Here is a 17,412-nt window from a genome sequence, read left to right on the forward strand (position 1 = left end):
CATCATAATGCCACATCATGTAAATAATTAACAAACAAGAATACATTTGATTTGACTATATTGATTTGATGCTATAATAGATGCCACCAAGGACCATTGTTCACCACACACACACACACACACACACACACACACACACACACACACACACACACACAGACAGTAGCTGCTCCCTGTAGGAACACGGTTACTACAGTGACTCCTCGTCGGGGATAATTCCTGTTCCACGACAGAGTGATGTTATTACAGGGATATAAGGACCGATTAGCTTCCTATATTTACAAATGCAAATATGACTTAGTGAACTCATTCACTCAAAGACGGTGTTTTGACAGTCGGCGAAGGCGGAAGGAAATATGAACCTCTGAGCCACACGGAGCAGTCACACCCCCTTTCTCTAAACACCGCAGACTCCAGCCGACGCACACCAGCGCGCGCACACATACACACAAACACACTTGACACAAGTTGGGCACAAGAGCGCAGACACACAGAAGACCGGGGAGAAATAGTCTTTAACTCGTTGATGCAGAGAAACGCCGCGGTGACTGAATGTGACGCGACAATACACAAGGACAACGTCGACCGGTAAGTGCATTTATTCATTTTCTCTTTATTCTTTGGGCAAAAAAAAAATGGACGCAACTTCACAGTAGCTTTGTGACATAATGGCAGCGGGGTGGAAAATGAAACTTACAAATTGTGATGACAAAGTTATGTAGCACATTGTCTGATGGTTAAATAACATAAGAGCGATCCACTGGAAAAAAAGAAAACCAACCTTTGCTCGTTATTTTGTCTTTTCTATTGTTGTGAGTGCTTTTATTTTATTAAATGGTAGATTCCTTATTTTCCTTAACTTGACTGACACACTGTACTAATGGGAACAGGGGAATAATGCACTGTCCATCCCATCATGGACATGACCCACTGGCTCTGATACGCTTTCATTTTACGTCCAATGATGTCATTTGAACAGCTGTAGTGAAAATATCTGTGAAGTAAGTGTGGAATAATCTGCTGGAAGCTCAGCAGCTTCATGCAGACAGGCTACTATGACTCTATGAGTCAATATTCATGTCTTTATTCAATAGCTCCATGGACCACCTCAGGACTCAAGGGGGGAGCTTAGTAAAAACCTACAGTAACAGTAGTAAAACTGTTTTTAGTGGTTGGAGCGATGACGGTTGAGATTGTAGGTTTGACTAAATTGTCCCTCCACCTCCAGTAAACAGCGACAATCCTGAATTAACCCCAAACAAGCTACACACAGCAACAAGAGCTGTCTGTGAGTCATGAGCTTCCTGTACAGGCTCATCTAACTGGCTTCTGTGGTTCCATGTGAATACATTTCTGGAGTCCAGTGATGCAAAAAAAAAAAAAAAGAAAAGAAAAAGAAAACATTATCACGCAATTTCCTGCAGCCGGGCTTCATGGATCCTGGTCAATCCTCCTTAACAAACACCAGCTGCACAAAAAGTACATACACCATGAAAAGGTGTGCCCATATTTAAATATGCTGGCCTGAACTCAAGTGACAGTGCAACACATCTGCTTTTTTTCTATTGTCTGTGCCACTTTCTTTGTGGGAATATAGAGATGACCACTTAATTGACTTTCTGTGTGTGTATGTTATAAGCTACTGTTCTTTAAAGACATAATATATGGAAATGGTGAAGCCTGTATGAATCTTATTTGGTTGCACCATTTGCATGTGGAATTCTTCAGTAAGTGAAACTGGTGCCCCCACAGCAAAAACAAAAGTATTCAGGTTAAACAGCATGCCACTGTCTGCCACTCATAATAAACAACACGCACCAAACTTGTTTCCAAGTTTACGTTTGTGAGTTGAGCACAGGAAAACAAACATCAATTGTAATAATTTCGAAAAAAATACACAACTATAACTCATCATTTGCCAGGCTGTTACCAACTGACCAAAATAGAGAGGACCTTTAACTGCCAAGTCCCCCCTTCTGTTCAACAAACGCAGTGATGACAGACAGATGAGAAGCATGTTGGTGTGAGGATGCCTCAGTGTCGCCCTGCTGTTTGCCATTTTCCAAGCAGAGGTAGCCTCATGTGTGTTGTAGAAAACCCATTCAGTAGTAGTTTCTGAACTGCTGACTGTGTCTGTAATAGATTTTCAACTGGAACTAAATGATTTAAAACAGCACAGATCCTTCCAAAAAATCTGATTACCCTGCGGAGTCAAGAGTGATATTGAACTGCCTTAGCTGGCAGAACGTTAGGTGCTACTGGGATCATGCGGCCAAGTTCAATGCCAAGCGGAAAGGTGTTCTCATCTGTCATTGTAGGTGATTAGCAAAGAATAATGTTGCATTAAATCTCCTGCATGAGGTGATCTGTTTGTTTAACAGCTAGGTTACGGTAGCTCCCTCAAGACAAACGACTGCTAGCCAATACTCATTTAGACATAGCTGAATGAAGCAGGCCATTCAGAGGGAGATTTATTTGCTGATTAAACAAGCAAGGGAGGAAGCTGTTAGGTTTATCTCGTCTGAAACAGCGCTGCCAGTGCCTTCACTATCCATTAACCGCTCAAGTATGTGAAGTGCCTTGCTACATGTCAATAACAAAAGATTGTGCCAATGACAGTTGCCGTGGCTTTTCTGAAATAGCGGTTGCAGAGTCTCCGGGGAACGTATAGATAGCAAATGTTATTCCAGCTGCCACTATGGCATCCCAGTCTTAATGATGGCGCAGTTGATTGAGCGGACTGTTTCTTCTCCGACGCTTTGAGCCATGTATCGAGTTGCTGGACCATTGTTGATCAGAGCTACTTTTGCTGTTACATGGAGTAAGCAGCTGATGAGGATTATACAGCTGTCACTCCCTCCTCTAAGGGGACTCTTAATCATGTGTGTAACCGAAGGTCTGAACTTCTATCCATGTGAGAACCACTACCAGCTGAATTCTATTTTACTATTTAAGAGACCATCTACTGTATTCACTACCCCCTGTTGTTTCAGTTCTGTGTTAAAGACCTGCTTTTCTAGTTTTGAGTGCTGTTCCTCTTTGTCAAGTGAACTAGATTTTCCATTCAATTACCAGTTAATATATTGCAATGATTCTATTTGTCAGAAAATCTTGATACAAGCATGACATAATGAAAAACAGGGGTCAGGAAAAGCGGAAGGCTGAGTTAGACTTTAAACCAGGAAAAATTCTGTTTTTTTCTTGGTAATACGTAGCCATTTTTCGCTGCACCATAAAGCATAGGGTTTCTTACAGCGTTGACAAGTGTAATGGCATGCCATGGTTCAGTGGACACATATTTGGATTGGTGACAAATGGTGAAGTGAAGTGTTTTCTTGGTTTAGGATGTGGTAAAAGGTGTGAATTCAGCTCAAGTGAAAAGGTCCTTACAAGTACAGTAAGACACGTGTTTGCGTTTGGGTGCCCATATGTCATTAACTGTGCTGGTGTGCTGAAATCTAGTAGCAAGTGATTAAAGACCAAGCTTGCCACAGCCTTTTTTGAGAGGCTGAAATCTCAGTGATTAGGCTGCCGACCACACAGTGTGGAAGAGAAGCAGCTGCAGATGGTTATCAATGGAAACTGATCCCAGTGTTCAATTCTGCCCACCAGTTTTCAAACTTGAGTACAGGAGACAAAGGCAATGGATCCTCAAGACAATGTACAGACATAAGGTTGTGTGTGTTTTTAAGTAGTCATAATGCAATCGTTTCAAGAGCTGATGAACCGTAAGCTGTTTTGTGTACAGTTTCTAATGACACAAGTTTCAAGAGAACTATTTTCAGCCACGTGAAAATGTCTGAAACACAGATGTGTCGGGTTTCAGCGTTTTTATACCACTATTATAACAAACTTAGAACAACCCACTACAGTTGAATTTTTCCTCAGGAATCACCTTCAAGGCCAAATTCCTCTTGTATATAAAGCAAAATTAGTAAGACTGTCACAATGTATTTGTTTTATACGTGCTACCACATGCTGGAATGGGGGCACATCTGAATGCCATACTTTTCGGTGTGCACTGTAAGCTAAATTGACGGTCTGTCTAGGGTGGACCTTCAGGAAATTATTCTCTGAAAGCCAAAAACAACAAGCTGCCAGGAATAAGGTGAGTGTGAAGTTCACCAAGCACACAGAGGAGGCAGGGTATGTGTGTGTGTTTGTGTGTGTGTGTATGTGTGTGTGTGTGTGGAAGGGGGTGGGGGATGGATCCATTTCAATACTCTCCAAAATAGTAGCAAAGATACACAGAGGGACCACCATGTGATAGCGTGCACTGGTTTTGAAATCCTCCGTCATGTGTAGTTGGCAATTTCCTCTTTCCAAAGTCTCTGAAGATGACTCTCATAATGAAAGATCAATTATTTGATCCCTGGTATTTTCTGTTCCATTAGGACCATATGTCAAGAGATAATGCCAAGTGAACCTTGGGAAGAATTAGATCGTCCTACAATAGAGTTTTTATTAATAATTTCAGGGGTTTACAAAGGAAGCCCCGCAGGAGTTGAGAAGAAACATCCTTTGAAGTTAAAACTGTGTATCTGAGGGCTGTGTGCACTGAGCTGTAAAAAGTGAGCGTCTCCTGTACCAGATTCCGAGCAATCTTCAACCACAAACAAATGTGACATGGTACATTAGCTATTATTAAAAATTAACTACTTTCCCATTAACTGAGTGGGGTGATAATGGGTTGAAAATTCCCCTGTGTCATTTGCTTAAAAGTAGTATTAATCTCACCTAATAATCCAAAGAACAAACAATCCGTACACACATTACATTTGTTAAATGTTGTGTACAACTACACTTCGCAGCACTGTACATGTATTCATCTGTTTTCTTTGGAGAAACCTGGACAGACCCGTTGCATAATCCATTTAATGTGTGAATCATTTAAGGAAATGCAATGTTACTTGTTACATTGCATTTCCTTAAATGATTCACACATTAAATGGAAACTTGACTGAAAAAAAAACAGTAGCTTTTAACACTAAAGTCTGTGTCGTCTTTTAATGAGAGAAGTACAAAAAATTCTCTCAACATCATAAATGTTGATTTGCTATCTTCTGCTGTAGCAGGAAGAACAGGGCTGGTATATCTTTCTGATAAGGCTGTCTTTGTGGTAAATATCCTAAAGTTGGCTCAGCAGTTAATATGTCAGATGACTGACGTTAGACTGCCCTCTATGCAAATGATTGGTGACTAAATAAAACTGGTTCTGTTTGGATGCAACGACACTGCCCTCGATTGCCGTCTTCCTTTTCTCACAGCTGCTCTGTTTCTTCACTCATCTTTTGCACCAGCTGGGCGTTTGAAGTGCATCTTGGATGGCTGATCTGTGTTGGATACTTCATTACATGGATGTGTGACTACCAGCTTCTTTCAAAGTCATTTTTGTTCTGTGCGACCTTGCCTGTTACCTCAGATGATTAATACGCATTCGGTACAGCCAGAGTCTTGATAAGGTGATTTAAAAAGGCTTTGATACGTTCTTTTTTCTGTTCTTTCTTTCTTTCTTTTTTACGACGTGTACGGTACGGTTCATGTACATAGATTTTTCAAACCCTAACTTGGACATACAACTCTTTTGTGTGACAGTTTGAGGTGGGCTGGCTGCAGTGATGTCCAGATCCACAAAATCTGCCTCGAGGTCTCGGAGCCGTTCAAGATCCCGTTCGAGGTCCCGGTCAAGATCCCGCTACACCTCACACTCCAGAAGTCGCTCCAGGTCCCGGTCCAGGAGGCGTCGTTACAGGTAAGAGTCCATTTAATGTTTGAGAAATCCGTTTACTGTACTGTGTCCTTGGAGACAAGAGCAACTTGGTCTTCCTTCAGTCCTAATTAAAGATTTGTTATGATGGCCCTGAGCCTTTGTCTGCAGCAGATTGTATTACAGTGTGATTAAAGAATGCGCCTAATTCCTTAAGAATGAACAACATGGAAACTAGCAGCAGGTGCAGCTGACAAAGTGCCACCAGGTTATGCAAGGACATGAACAGTGATCATCCCATGTTTTCTCTGTCTTTCTTATTCAAATTCTAGCCAGTAAATTTTATCATCTCTTTGAGGGTACACAGTATAATGTTGTGTAGGAAAAAAATGCAGGTTGTTAATTTTTGACAGTGGAAGTATGTCAACGGACACTTCTGTGATGTGTTATGCCATCTTTTCTTGTTGTCTACATATCGTTTGATTTCTATCTGTAAGACCTTCTCTATATGAACAGACAAAGCCGGTGTAATATATCAATGGATTTGGGTCTGGTCCAATAACTGGTGTCAGCTTGTGTTGAGGGGAAATTGTTTTTTGAGGAAGAGTTCTGCGGCCAGTTAGTGAATTAACTAAAATTTGAGTGAAAATTATTCAGTGATATTGTTTGCATTGCATGGGGAAACATTTGCATTTGTCTTAACCTCTGTGGCATATGGAAATATTTCATCAAGCAAATCAAGGCAGCATTTGATGTTTGTTGCTTTGCTTAAACCAAAGTGCCCTGGCTGTGGGGTCATCTGCTGGCTCTGATGTGCACTTGGAAGAAAGGGCCAGGCTTCACTCTGATGCCTCTGCTGTTTCTGGCAGAACGGCTGTGGCATGGCAGTAAAATGGCAGGGCAGCTCATTTCCTGGCAGCGTCGCAGCTCGCATTAAAATTAGCATAAAGAAGAGACATGGAAGGAATCTAATGGTTAACTCTTCCTGTGTGCACAGGGCACACGTGCAGATAGGCTTGTGGTACTGAAACCATGAATGCACACATTTGCCTAGGCTTTACAGAAGTACCGATACCCGAGAAAAACAACAGGCATTGAAATGATTTATTCCCCTTACAACCTCCTGGGAAAAACATCCCCGACATGTTGACAGGACTGATAACTAAAACCGAGCAACAGTTCCAGTCTGGAGCTTAATCTTGACCATCTCTCACTGTCACCATCTCCTGCTTTTAACACCTCAGGGCTTAAATGGGCCACAGATGTAGCCAAACACTGTGTGGACTTCAATAAGAGAAGCTATGTTGCATCTTGCTTGAATATTAGATAAATCAGTAGTTTGGTAGTCCAACTGTCCTTTTTATAAAGTCTCACTACTCTGGCTGAACAGCCCTTGAAACTAGCAAGCATAGAGGGAAAGGAGTTGCGTAGATTTTTTCCCACCCCCCTCTTACGGTCCATGTGACTCCCTGCTCCACCAGAGCTGGCCAGAGGAGCTGCAGTGTCTGTAGCTCCCACTGAGTGTGCAGTGCTGCCTAGTGCGCTGCCGTCTTTAATCACTCTGTATTCCAATGAAAAAACACACTAGGTGAGTTTTTCAGCCTTTATCTATGGCTTCATAATGCATTTGCATGTGGTGTTGCACTGCTTGGATCTGACAGTTGAGAAATATGGTTCTGCAATATGTTGTAAGCTTTGTATATGTTTGACATTTTCTTAAAAACATTTCAGGAGGTCCTAATATTATATTAAGAGATCAGTGGGCAAACGGAGCAGTAACTTTTTATTCAATGGTAGCTGTAGAAAAGTTGCTGAAGATGTAGTTGTAGGAAAAAGTGACAAAATACAGAATCATTATCTCTAGAGTGCAGTGAAAAGTTAGCAGTTGTGTTGGTATGTGGTTCGCTTTAAAGTTACAAGTTTGGCTGATAGAATTATTAATCTGAAGAATAGAACATCCTGTATTGTGGTAGCACTCTTACGGCTATGTTAGAAGTTTCAGGGCTGAGTACAACATGAGGCTCTTTTTTTGTAATCAGAAGCACAGTAGAGCCACCATGTGGACGAATCTGAACCTGCAGCCTGGCTCAGCAGCATGCTGTAAACGTTCTGCTTTTCTCCATACACTGCTCCTTTGTGGCCTTCTCTAAGCTTGGAGGCTCATGTTATACACTGACATGTTTTGACAATTCCAACAGTTTTATGGCTGCAGGATGCAGCTGCACATTTTGCGTGTCATGGTTTTGTGATTCATAAGTATCTGCCTTGCTTGTTGCATGTTGTTTAGCATCTGTTAAAGAAAAGCGAAAAGACTGGTTTAAAGTGTGGTGTATCAAACTGTGTTTGGCTGCAATCAGTCATGGTTGTTTTTATACACCAGAGGTTCATCAGTAGTTAGTTGTCTATTCAGTCATTGTGTCATTCAGTACACTACACTGCTCTTTTTGAATATATTTTAAGAATAATAAGAATCAATGCCTTTAAGTACTGACTGTTGATCTTGGATTATGTACGTCAGTAAGAAAATGAAAAGTCTAGCATGTGTCTAGAAGGCATTTATTCACTTTGTCTGCAAGTTTTGGTGCCAATAAATATGGCTTTAGATTGGCTTTAGTTTAATGGCTACTTTAACATTGGTCAACAGAACAATTCCCTTTCAAGTCAGTGTATGTAGAAGTGCTTGCACGTGTCTGTCTTTTGTGAAACTGTATCAGTGCACTATTCATTTTAGGCTGTGGTTAAGAGTTTGTGGTAGGGTTGCATTACATAACATCTCTGTCGAGTTTTCTATTTTTGGGGCCAGAAAAAGAACAGAAGAAAAACTCTGCACATGTTACACTCTGTCTCTTTCCAGAGAGAAGTTATGTGCTTTCTCTCTTTCTTTCTTATCTCAACTTGTTTGTAGCTCTAGGTCTCGGTCACGATCAAGATCTCATTCTCCATCTTATCACCGAGAGAAGAAATATCCCAGAGGATACCACAACAACCGGGAGTTCCGGGGCTACCACCGCGGCTTCCGGAGACCTTACAACTTCAGGGGCCGAGGGCGGGGCTACTTCCCACGTGGACGGTATCAGCGTGGTGGCGGAGGGGGTGGTGGCGGATACAACAACAACAACTTCCGCCCCAACTGGAAGAATTACAAGCAGTATCCTCAAAAGCAGCAACAACAACAACAGCAGCAGCAGCAGCAGCAGCAGCAGCAGCAGCAACAGCAGCATCAAAACCAGCCAAGAGGACGATCACACAACGTCCAGAAACGCTCAGGAAGCCCCCCTCATGGTCACACTCAGCACTCTGACCGATCCTCTTCGCCATTATCCCGACACTCTCAGCATTCTTCCTCCTCCTCACACTCATCTTCTCCCAAATGCAGACCATCCTTTTTGCTGGTTAATCAGCAGAGCTCCAAAGATGTGAAAGATGAGCACTTGGCCCCAAGGGAGGTCCAAAAGGGAGAAGGGGGAGATGGGGAGTCAGTGGAGCTTGTCGGGGTGTCGGGAGAAGATGCCAAAGATGGCACATACAGTGGGAAAAGTGAGGGGAACTGGCAGGCCCTGACAGACTGCAATGGCAGCGCAAAGAGAACCAGTCCTCTGGCTAATTCTGGTCAGAGCAGCCAAACTACAAACCAGTCTGGTTCCTCCCCTAAAAACACAAATGACACCAGCAATGGTGCCCCCTCCTGGCAGATGGTGTGTACTTCATCCCCCACAAAAAAACCTTCACGAGAAGGTCTAAACCCAATGCTTTCCAGCTTTGACTTCTTCTCCAATGAGGAATACCTGGATGGAGATAGAGCAGCAATCTCCATTGCCTTCAGAAAGTAAGGCCTATTTTTACTTATCCTCTATCAAATTGATTCTGACATTGTTATAGCAAACTATGCATGTTTTATAAAAGCATACACATAGCACGGTATGAATTATTGTTTGGTTCTCAAATGCTTCCAGGTGCCTTCTTTATAGCACAATAAATTGCAAATCCCACAGCTTTTCAAGATTTGTGTAGTTGAGTGTAGTTGTCATAACAAACCAAAAGAAAATTTTGGTTTTGGGGGGATTCAAAGTATTTCATTTGTCAAACAGCATATTTAGTCCATATACTCTGTGATAATTTTCACAGATAAAAGACTACCCTCTCACAATTCACAGTTTTACCTTTTTTTGTAGAGGCCCTGTCAATTGTTTTTGTTTTCTTAATCTACTTGTGCAGTTGTCTTTTAAGTAGCATGTCCAGCTACATGCAGCTCTTTATCTCTTTGTCATTGTTCAGGTTTCTGGAGGAGCAAAATAAAAAAGCCACATCTTCCTGGGAAAATGGCAAGAACACAGAGGCAAATGATGTGGATATGGAGCAGGGGAAAGTAAATGGTAAAGCATCAACCTTGAACACAGATTCTGTATCAAGGAAGTTCAAAGAGGATGCAGAGAGCGAAGTGTCTCTGACCAGCTTTTTGAAGGCCTCTCCTTTTCTGTCGGCTGACGGGGAGGAAGAGGAGGAGGTGATCAGGAAGCCTCATTCAAAGTCATGTTATAACGACTGGCACAATGGCGATGAGTCCTCTAAGCCAAAGAGCAAGGTCACTCACTCAGCCCGCGAACTGTTTGAAGAATGCTTTGGAAAATGGCAGAATGTGGCCTATTCACAGATAGCAAACAGTGACCTCGACGCCATGGCAGAGGAGATATATCTCAGTCGGAAGCAGGATAAAGCGGCAGCCATTGCCGCTGCCCTCGCAAAGAGGGAGTTCGCAGGAAAGCTTGACGACCTCTCCCCAGACACAAGTTGTAAGGCCAGGAAGATGGTAAAATCTCCATCAGCCCCATCCCCTACACCACCAGCAAGTAGGAATTCTGACAGAGAGATGTTTATGATCAGGGGAGATGACTCACCTCTCATGTCCTCAAGAAAACAGGAAGCTAAATTTAATATCAGAATGGATTTCCTCGGAGACAGCCTGATGAGGTGAGCATCATACTGGCATTTCTTGTCCCACATAAATTCTTTCCACAGTGAACCAGAGGTACAAGAATTTGCTTGTTTGATCTAAATGGACAACTGTTTCAGTCTATATATTTTGGAAAAACAGTGTTTTTTTTTTGTCATTTTCAGCTCTTCTGATATTTTAGCTGAGGAGCGACAGTTGTCTCAGGATCTTGTGCAGTCTTCAAAAAAGGATCAGCAGTTTCGCTCCATCTTTCAACATGTTCAGGCTGCTCAGTTACCCAGGAGTCCCTCTGAGCTGTTCGCTCAACACATTGTCACCATCGTTCACCACATTAAAGGTGAGTTCTCACTGTGTCTGATACATCTCTCGACATATTCACAACACACATTTACCTACGTAAACTGACACAGGTTCATTAGTAACAAAGTATCTGTTTTTCAGAATCATACGCCATATTGTATTTACTTTGGCCATGGGGTTATAGGCTCATCTTTAACTTTCAAATAAGAGTCAAGCAATCACAATGTCATTTTTTGCTGAAAAAGCAGCATTTAAACTTTGAGAACAATGTAAAGCAGTAGGGATGAGCAATATGGAGTAAATTATCTGGAAAGTCAATTAGGAAACTGTTTATGGACACAATGAGCATACAGGTAGGTCTGTCTTTTGTTAATCCAGTGCATTAAATGCTTGACAAATAAGGGGTCATTAATGCAAAAATTATATAAAAAATTCAATATTGTCCAACTGTAAAGCCTTTGCATTGATTTGCAATATTAGCTATAATTGCTGAATAAATGAATCTGTATATAACAATAGCCTGTATTTACTACTGTTTACCCACACAGCTCAGCACTTTCCGTCTTCTGGCATGACTCTTAACGAACGATTCACCATGTACCAAAGACGCGCTGCAGAGAAGGAAATGATGAAGCCAAGAAAAAGCCCAGAGATACACAGGTAGAGTCGCCTATTGAGTGACCCTCTCACCTTCAGTGTGCTGTGGCTTCACCTCCTCTTTTAACAGCTTTCAGGTATTCCTCTCACCTTTCCTACCTGAAAAATCAACAGACTATCTTGGCTTATTTGTTCTCATGCTTGGTGGAGGTCAGTTTTATTTTCCCAGCAGTTTTCCTTTTCTTTTTTTCTGTTTTGTGTCGCCCTTGTAGTTAAGTGTAGCTCACAGTGTTGGTGTTTCAGTAGCTTTGCTTTTGTCGCTGTTAAGATGTGCATTTAATTGTCTTAATTTCAACTTTGTTTCTTTCTCACAGAAGAATTGACGTTTCAACGAGTGCTTTTAAGAAACACTCTCAACTTTTTGAGGCGATGAAAAGCTCAGAGGATGGCACTTACAAGGTGACTGAACATTTTGCAGTATGAAGTATGTTGGAAAAACAAACAACAGCAAACAAGTGAGGAAGCCAGATGCCTTTAGACTGCACTCTCTAAAGCCTGTGGCTTTCCTTCAAGGGGGATGCTTCAAGTCTAAGAAATGCACATGCAAAATAAGGCACTTTGACTTTGTTGTTTGTTATATCGCCTTCACCCATGGTGAATTGAGTGAGTTATACAATGGGCACAAGCCTGACCAAGGCTAAAGAATCAAATAAGGTCAGAAATGGAAGCCACTGTGCCAAAGCTGTTCAAAGGACTCTAATCAATTGTCTTCGTAAGTATTCTTTAAAACAAAATAAAAAATAAGGAACGGACATAACCAACTGCAATCACTACATGCACCTCTGCTCATATTTTACATCCATAACTTTTTGAATACTTTCACAATGTTTCTTTATCGATGCGCATGGACACATGTGACCACCATTTGTAAAAATGAAGGATAAACACTACTAAAAAAAAGGAACATTTTTATTAAGTAACCGCAAATTAGCATGAGCTCATATCTTCTTTTTCACTGTTGCTAACGATACAGGTAGTTTTGCATGTACAGCCAAATACCCTATAATACCCTTTAAAATGCATATACACCAACTGTTTCCTACAGCATACCTCAACGTTTTTAAATTTTAATGTCAGCTCATAGCATCAGTATGGTATGACAATCAACCGACAATGACTTGAAACTTGTTTGAAATAGGAAATACATCACATTGAACAATAGAGATCATTCTGAAACCACTTGTGAAAGGACCCTGTTGCTAAAGCTCCAGCATGTGGGAAAATGTGGGAACCAGCTGATGGAAGGAGGACAAACAAGCCATGATGATGTGAACAACATTTGTTGCTATTGACCAATGGATTCCTCAAGAATCAGATGATGGCATGTCCCGCTTCAATGCACCAGTGAGGCGGCTTTCAAAACACACCCTTCTTGAATATAAATTTGACATAAGAAATAAAGCTGACAGTGATGTGTTGCCCTTTTTCAAGGAACTTACAAGCCTTTTGCAAGTTGATTATCATACCATATTCAAACTGCCAAGAAGCCACCTTGAAGAAATAATGTCAATCTAAAAACATATGCTTTGGAGAATGGTTCGAATTAGGTATTCCTAAAGACATGCAAAACTACTGGTTTGGCTCTTCAAGTCCACTGGGAAATTCACTCCAGATTGACTTGGTTTTATTCATGCCAGCTGACTGTTACCTGAGTTTGTCCCCTTTTTCCACTATTTAGTTTACAGACAAATTTGGTGAGAGCAGACTGATAGCATCTTCATGCTAATGCAAAGTCTGTCCACTACGTTGTGCTCTGTTTTGATTTGCCCAGGACGGCGGGGAAAAAAAGGGTGACCCAATGGACCTTCGTTTGGATATTGAGCGGCGTAAAAAATATTCCACCAATGAAAGAGATTATAATCAGGATCGGGGAAGAGATACAGGGGATTCCCCAGATTCTAGTAGAGAGAGATCTGCGGAGAAGTTCTCCAAACGCCACAAGAAATCAAAGTATGTGCAACCACCCTTTACTACAAAAACATTGAATAGTGTTGTCCATACACTTAAAACAACTGAGCATGAAAGATTTTGCCTACCATTTCTGCTTTTAGGAAAAGTAAGAAGAAGCGCTCTCGCTCAAGTTCATCCTCATCCTCCTCATCCTCCAAGTCCCATCAAGAAGGAGATTTGCCTCAGGACAAGTCTGATCCCAAAGATGAAGGCTTTGATAGGGCAAGACTGGGTCAGAGGGAGTTACCAGGGGCCGAAAGAGGGAAGCCACGTGGAGGATTTGTAAGTTAAACAAATTTTGTTGGGTAGGTGGTTTTAAGGTGATGCGATCCTGTTTGAGGAGCATAGTTTGAAGGAATAGCTGCACTGGGTGACTCTGTACAATTGCCTTAAAAGGGTTTCTTCGGTCAGTCTCTTTTTTTCAGTTGCATTTTATTCTCTGATTACAGCAAGTGCGAATTCGAGGAAGGGGTTGGAACAGAGGTAACTGTCAGGGGAACAGTTCACTTAGTAACCCCATGAACATGGTAGGCCACCCGAAAAGTGAGGACTGGGACCCAGAGTACACTCCCAAGAGCAAACAATATTACTTGGTAGGCACAATCTTTTACCCTCTCATCTCTTTCAATTCATGACTTGGTGTTAGTTCGTCAAATCTGGCTGAAGCTTGTTACAGTTGTTGTTGACACCCATCCTTCCTCTCCTCTTGTTTCCTTTCAGCACGACGACCGAGATGGGGAGGGAGAGTGCAAGTGGATTGATAATCGCGGGAGAGGGCGGGGAAGCTTCTTACGTGGAAGGGCACGATTCATCATCCGCAAAGCCACCGGGGGCTCCAACACCAATAGCCCCAGATGGGCCCATGACAAGTTCCAGGTCAATGGGGAGCAAGGTGGTGCCCAGGAAGAGGAGACAGAACAGGACCATAAAGTGGGAGAAACTTGAGCGCTGAAGCAGTCTGCCGAAAATCATAAATGTTTTCTGTGATTGAGTGATCTTATCCATCACAATGGATTGATAAATGATTTGAGAGTCAGCTATTAGTAGGAAAACTTTTAAGCTTTAATTTCACATTGACTGGACAAAACCAGTTACTACATCAGGATACAGCTTGTTACTAGTAGAAGCACTGTTTAAGGGTGAAATGCTGTGTCTCGTGACAACCAAGGTTTGTGTTACATGTTTCTTTGCTCTTTCTTAGTGAATTGAATTCTTCTGTGCAGCATATACACCCATCATATTTATACCTTTCTCACATGGGTAATTAGGAAATGGTTACATTAGGGGTAGAAAGCGAAAATTACTTTTCGGATCAACTGAGTTTGTGCCTTAGACTTGTGAAACTGAAGAAGCGCTTTCTGAATTGGCTGTGAGGTGACTTATGGTATCACATGTATTGAAATCTACTTTAATTCTCTATCCATTATTGTAGAAAAAGCAGGCATGTTTTTTAACTATGTCATGCAGCAATAAATACACTGTAGTTCATGTTGACACAAAAAACACATCACTGTTTAGCCAATTTAGCACTCTGCAAATGACCCTGATCTGACAATGGGACCAAACTGTAAAGGGTCAAAGGTTACGTTCTGCAGTCTTTCAATGTACAACAGATCTATAATACCATCTGGCAGCCTAGGAAATTGTTATAAGGCTAACTACCTGTACATTTAACACCTTCCTTAAACGTTTTGCTATCAGAGATTTCTACTCTTCACAGTAGCAGTTTGCTCGATCATGGATACCACTAATCAATGTATAATTATGATAGCAATTATATATGTTTTCCATCGTAGTTTTTCTACCTGGCTTGGCAGGATTATGACTTTGTAATGTGGCGGAGAATGTTTTCTTATTACAGTAGATGTGTATGTGATTTTTGTTTGCTGATGGCAAAGTTTTCTCCATCCAATGATGTTCATGTTGGTGTATATGGTGTGCAAATGTGTCAGCATTTAACAGGTTCAAAATGAGCAGTTGTTTAGTGTATAGTTTGTAACAGAAAATTGCAGGGCGGTTTATATGACAAGGATTACATCTAATCCTATAATAAGAATGTTTTTTCAGTGCCTATGGTTTTCTTGAAGTGTAGGGGTAAACTCATTTATGTTTGGCTGAAAGTCACAATTTGTGCCTTACTATCGGTGCACTGTTCTTACTTGTACAACACAGGCCTATACGGATTATAATTCATGTTTAACTGTTAAAAGGTTATCTACATATGAAATAAGGTTTTTTTGTTAAATAGGTGTTGTTACTGTTTGTTTATTTCGTAGAGGATGTAAATTAAAAATACACTGATTTCTTTGATGGTTTCTTTAATGTGTGTCTTTTATTGCAATTACACTTCTGATGAGAGAAATTTCATCAGACACTGTATTTTTCTCTATTCAAATAATTAATGGGAAAGAAGCAAGCAACTAAACCTGCATCAATTTGCACAATTATCTGCAGCACTGTGCACCCACTGAAAAATCCAACTGAAAACCATGCTTTTAGATACCAGAAACAGCCTAATTTCCTCTGCGCGATAGTACAGTGAATAATTGTTAACGTGTTAACCAATGAGGAATAGAGTTTATTTCTATTGTGTTGTCTGAATGAGCATGTGAAAGAGATCTCCCGTATAACTCCATCAATTTAAACAGTCACCCCTGGGGACAGTTTACCAGTTATTCAACTTGAAAATAAGGAAGTAGAGCAGCTGCACAATAAGTCACTACACATCTAGATTTTTGAATGACACTGCCATCGTGTGTTTGAGCACAAATTCACACATTAGCCTTATGCAACCTGGAGATCATGAATAATCTTTTGGCAGACTGGATGAGTTTTCCCACATCCTGCTGCACCAACCAGGATGGCTTTGTTGAACATGTTACAACTTAGGTCGACTCATGCACACACAATAATAAGAAGGTGCTACTGTATCTGCATGGTGCCTGTTAGCTGTTATGGTGCCTGGTTAGGCTTAGTAAAAGAAATGGTCAGGCAGATCGTGTAAACCTCTTCAGAGTCAGATGAATAAATTCAGCTGAACAGTTTCTGCCTTTTGATAAACATTTCTAAATACAAATGTACAAACCTGACTAACATAAATTTGTTCTCGTGTTCATCCAGACTTCAAGTGGAGTAGTGTCCAGTTGTACTATGGTTTAATATTTTCTATAAAATATCATATTTTCTATCATTCTTCTGCTGCATCATACTGTTATTTGTAAGATACATCTTAGTGTAATTGGCTTTTTCTAAATATGTTTTGTATTTATAGACCATAACTTAAAATCTCACACGTTTTAAAAAGCAACACTTGATGTCATCCAAGACAAAACTGATAGATTTTCTATTCTTCACACTTTTGATGACTGATTGTCTGACATGACCTAGATGAGGAAGTAGTTGAGTGGAGCTTAACTCCATATCAAGTGACAAAACCACCATAACATGTGAGTGGTTTGATTTCATCAGAAGATAAAGAAAAGGGTTTATTTATTATTTGGTTTGGGAAATTCAGCCTTGTTTGCCTCAGTTCTGCTTTCTATAAATGGCAAGCACTTTGCCTAAAGAGGTTTACAAAAACATGACAGACACACTGGAACAAACTCCTCCCAACAAACACTCATTTGAAATCAGTGGCTAATTTATCCTATAGTGACAGTGCAAAAGACGGTGTTAAGGTGTGATTGTTGTTCTTGTGAATGCTCTTTGTGTTCTGATATTTTTTGTTGCTCCAGAATAACTAAGTATATTGTCATGCTCTATTTTAAGTACCCTTATTATGGGCTTTGCAAACCTGTCTTACCTGTTCCTCCTTCTCCTCCTTCTGCCCACCTCTGTCTGTTGCTGT

General features: G+C 41.0%; 1 protein-coding gene across 4 annotated transcripts; it reads left to right on the plus strand.

The window, feature by feature from the left end:
• The first annotated feature begins 429 nt into the window (after nt 1-429).
• thrap3a (thyroid hormone receptor associated protein 3a) lies at nt 430-15,875 on the plus strand. 4 transcript variants are annotated; one of them, XM_085802417.1, is made up of 11 exons: nt 430-588; nt 5,596-5,752; nt 8,613-9,533; nt 9,983-10,675; nt 10,823-10,995; nt 11,507-11,618; nt 11,930-12,014; nt 13,387-13,565; nt 13,667-13,847; nt 14,015-14,158; nt 14,286-15,875. In XM_085802417.1, the coding sequence occupies exons 2-11, from the start codon at nt 5,619-5,621 to the stop codon at nt 14,508-14,510; spliced, it is 2,847 nt and encodes a 948-aa protein (XP_085658543.1). In that variant the 5' UTR covers nt 430-588; nt 5,596-5,618; the 3' UTR covers nt 14,511-15,875. The 4 variants fall into 4 exon arrangements, with proteins under 4 accessions (XP_085658543.1, XP_085658545.1, XP_085658544.1 ...); XM_085802419.1 differs by having other exon boundaries at nt 11,933-12,014; XM_085802418.1 differs by lacking the exon at nt 430-588 and adding an exon at nt 5,234-5,462.
• The last annotated feature ends 1,537 nt before the right edge of the window (nt 15,876-17,412 follow it).

Source organism: Trachurus japonicus, chromosome 16, assembly GCF_045865225.1.
Source record: "Trachurus japonicus isolate A0001 chromosome 16, Traja_1.0".
NCBI classification, from domain to species: Eukaryota; Metazoa; Chordata; class Actinopteri; order Carangiformes; family Carangidae; genus Trachurus; species Trachurus japonicus.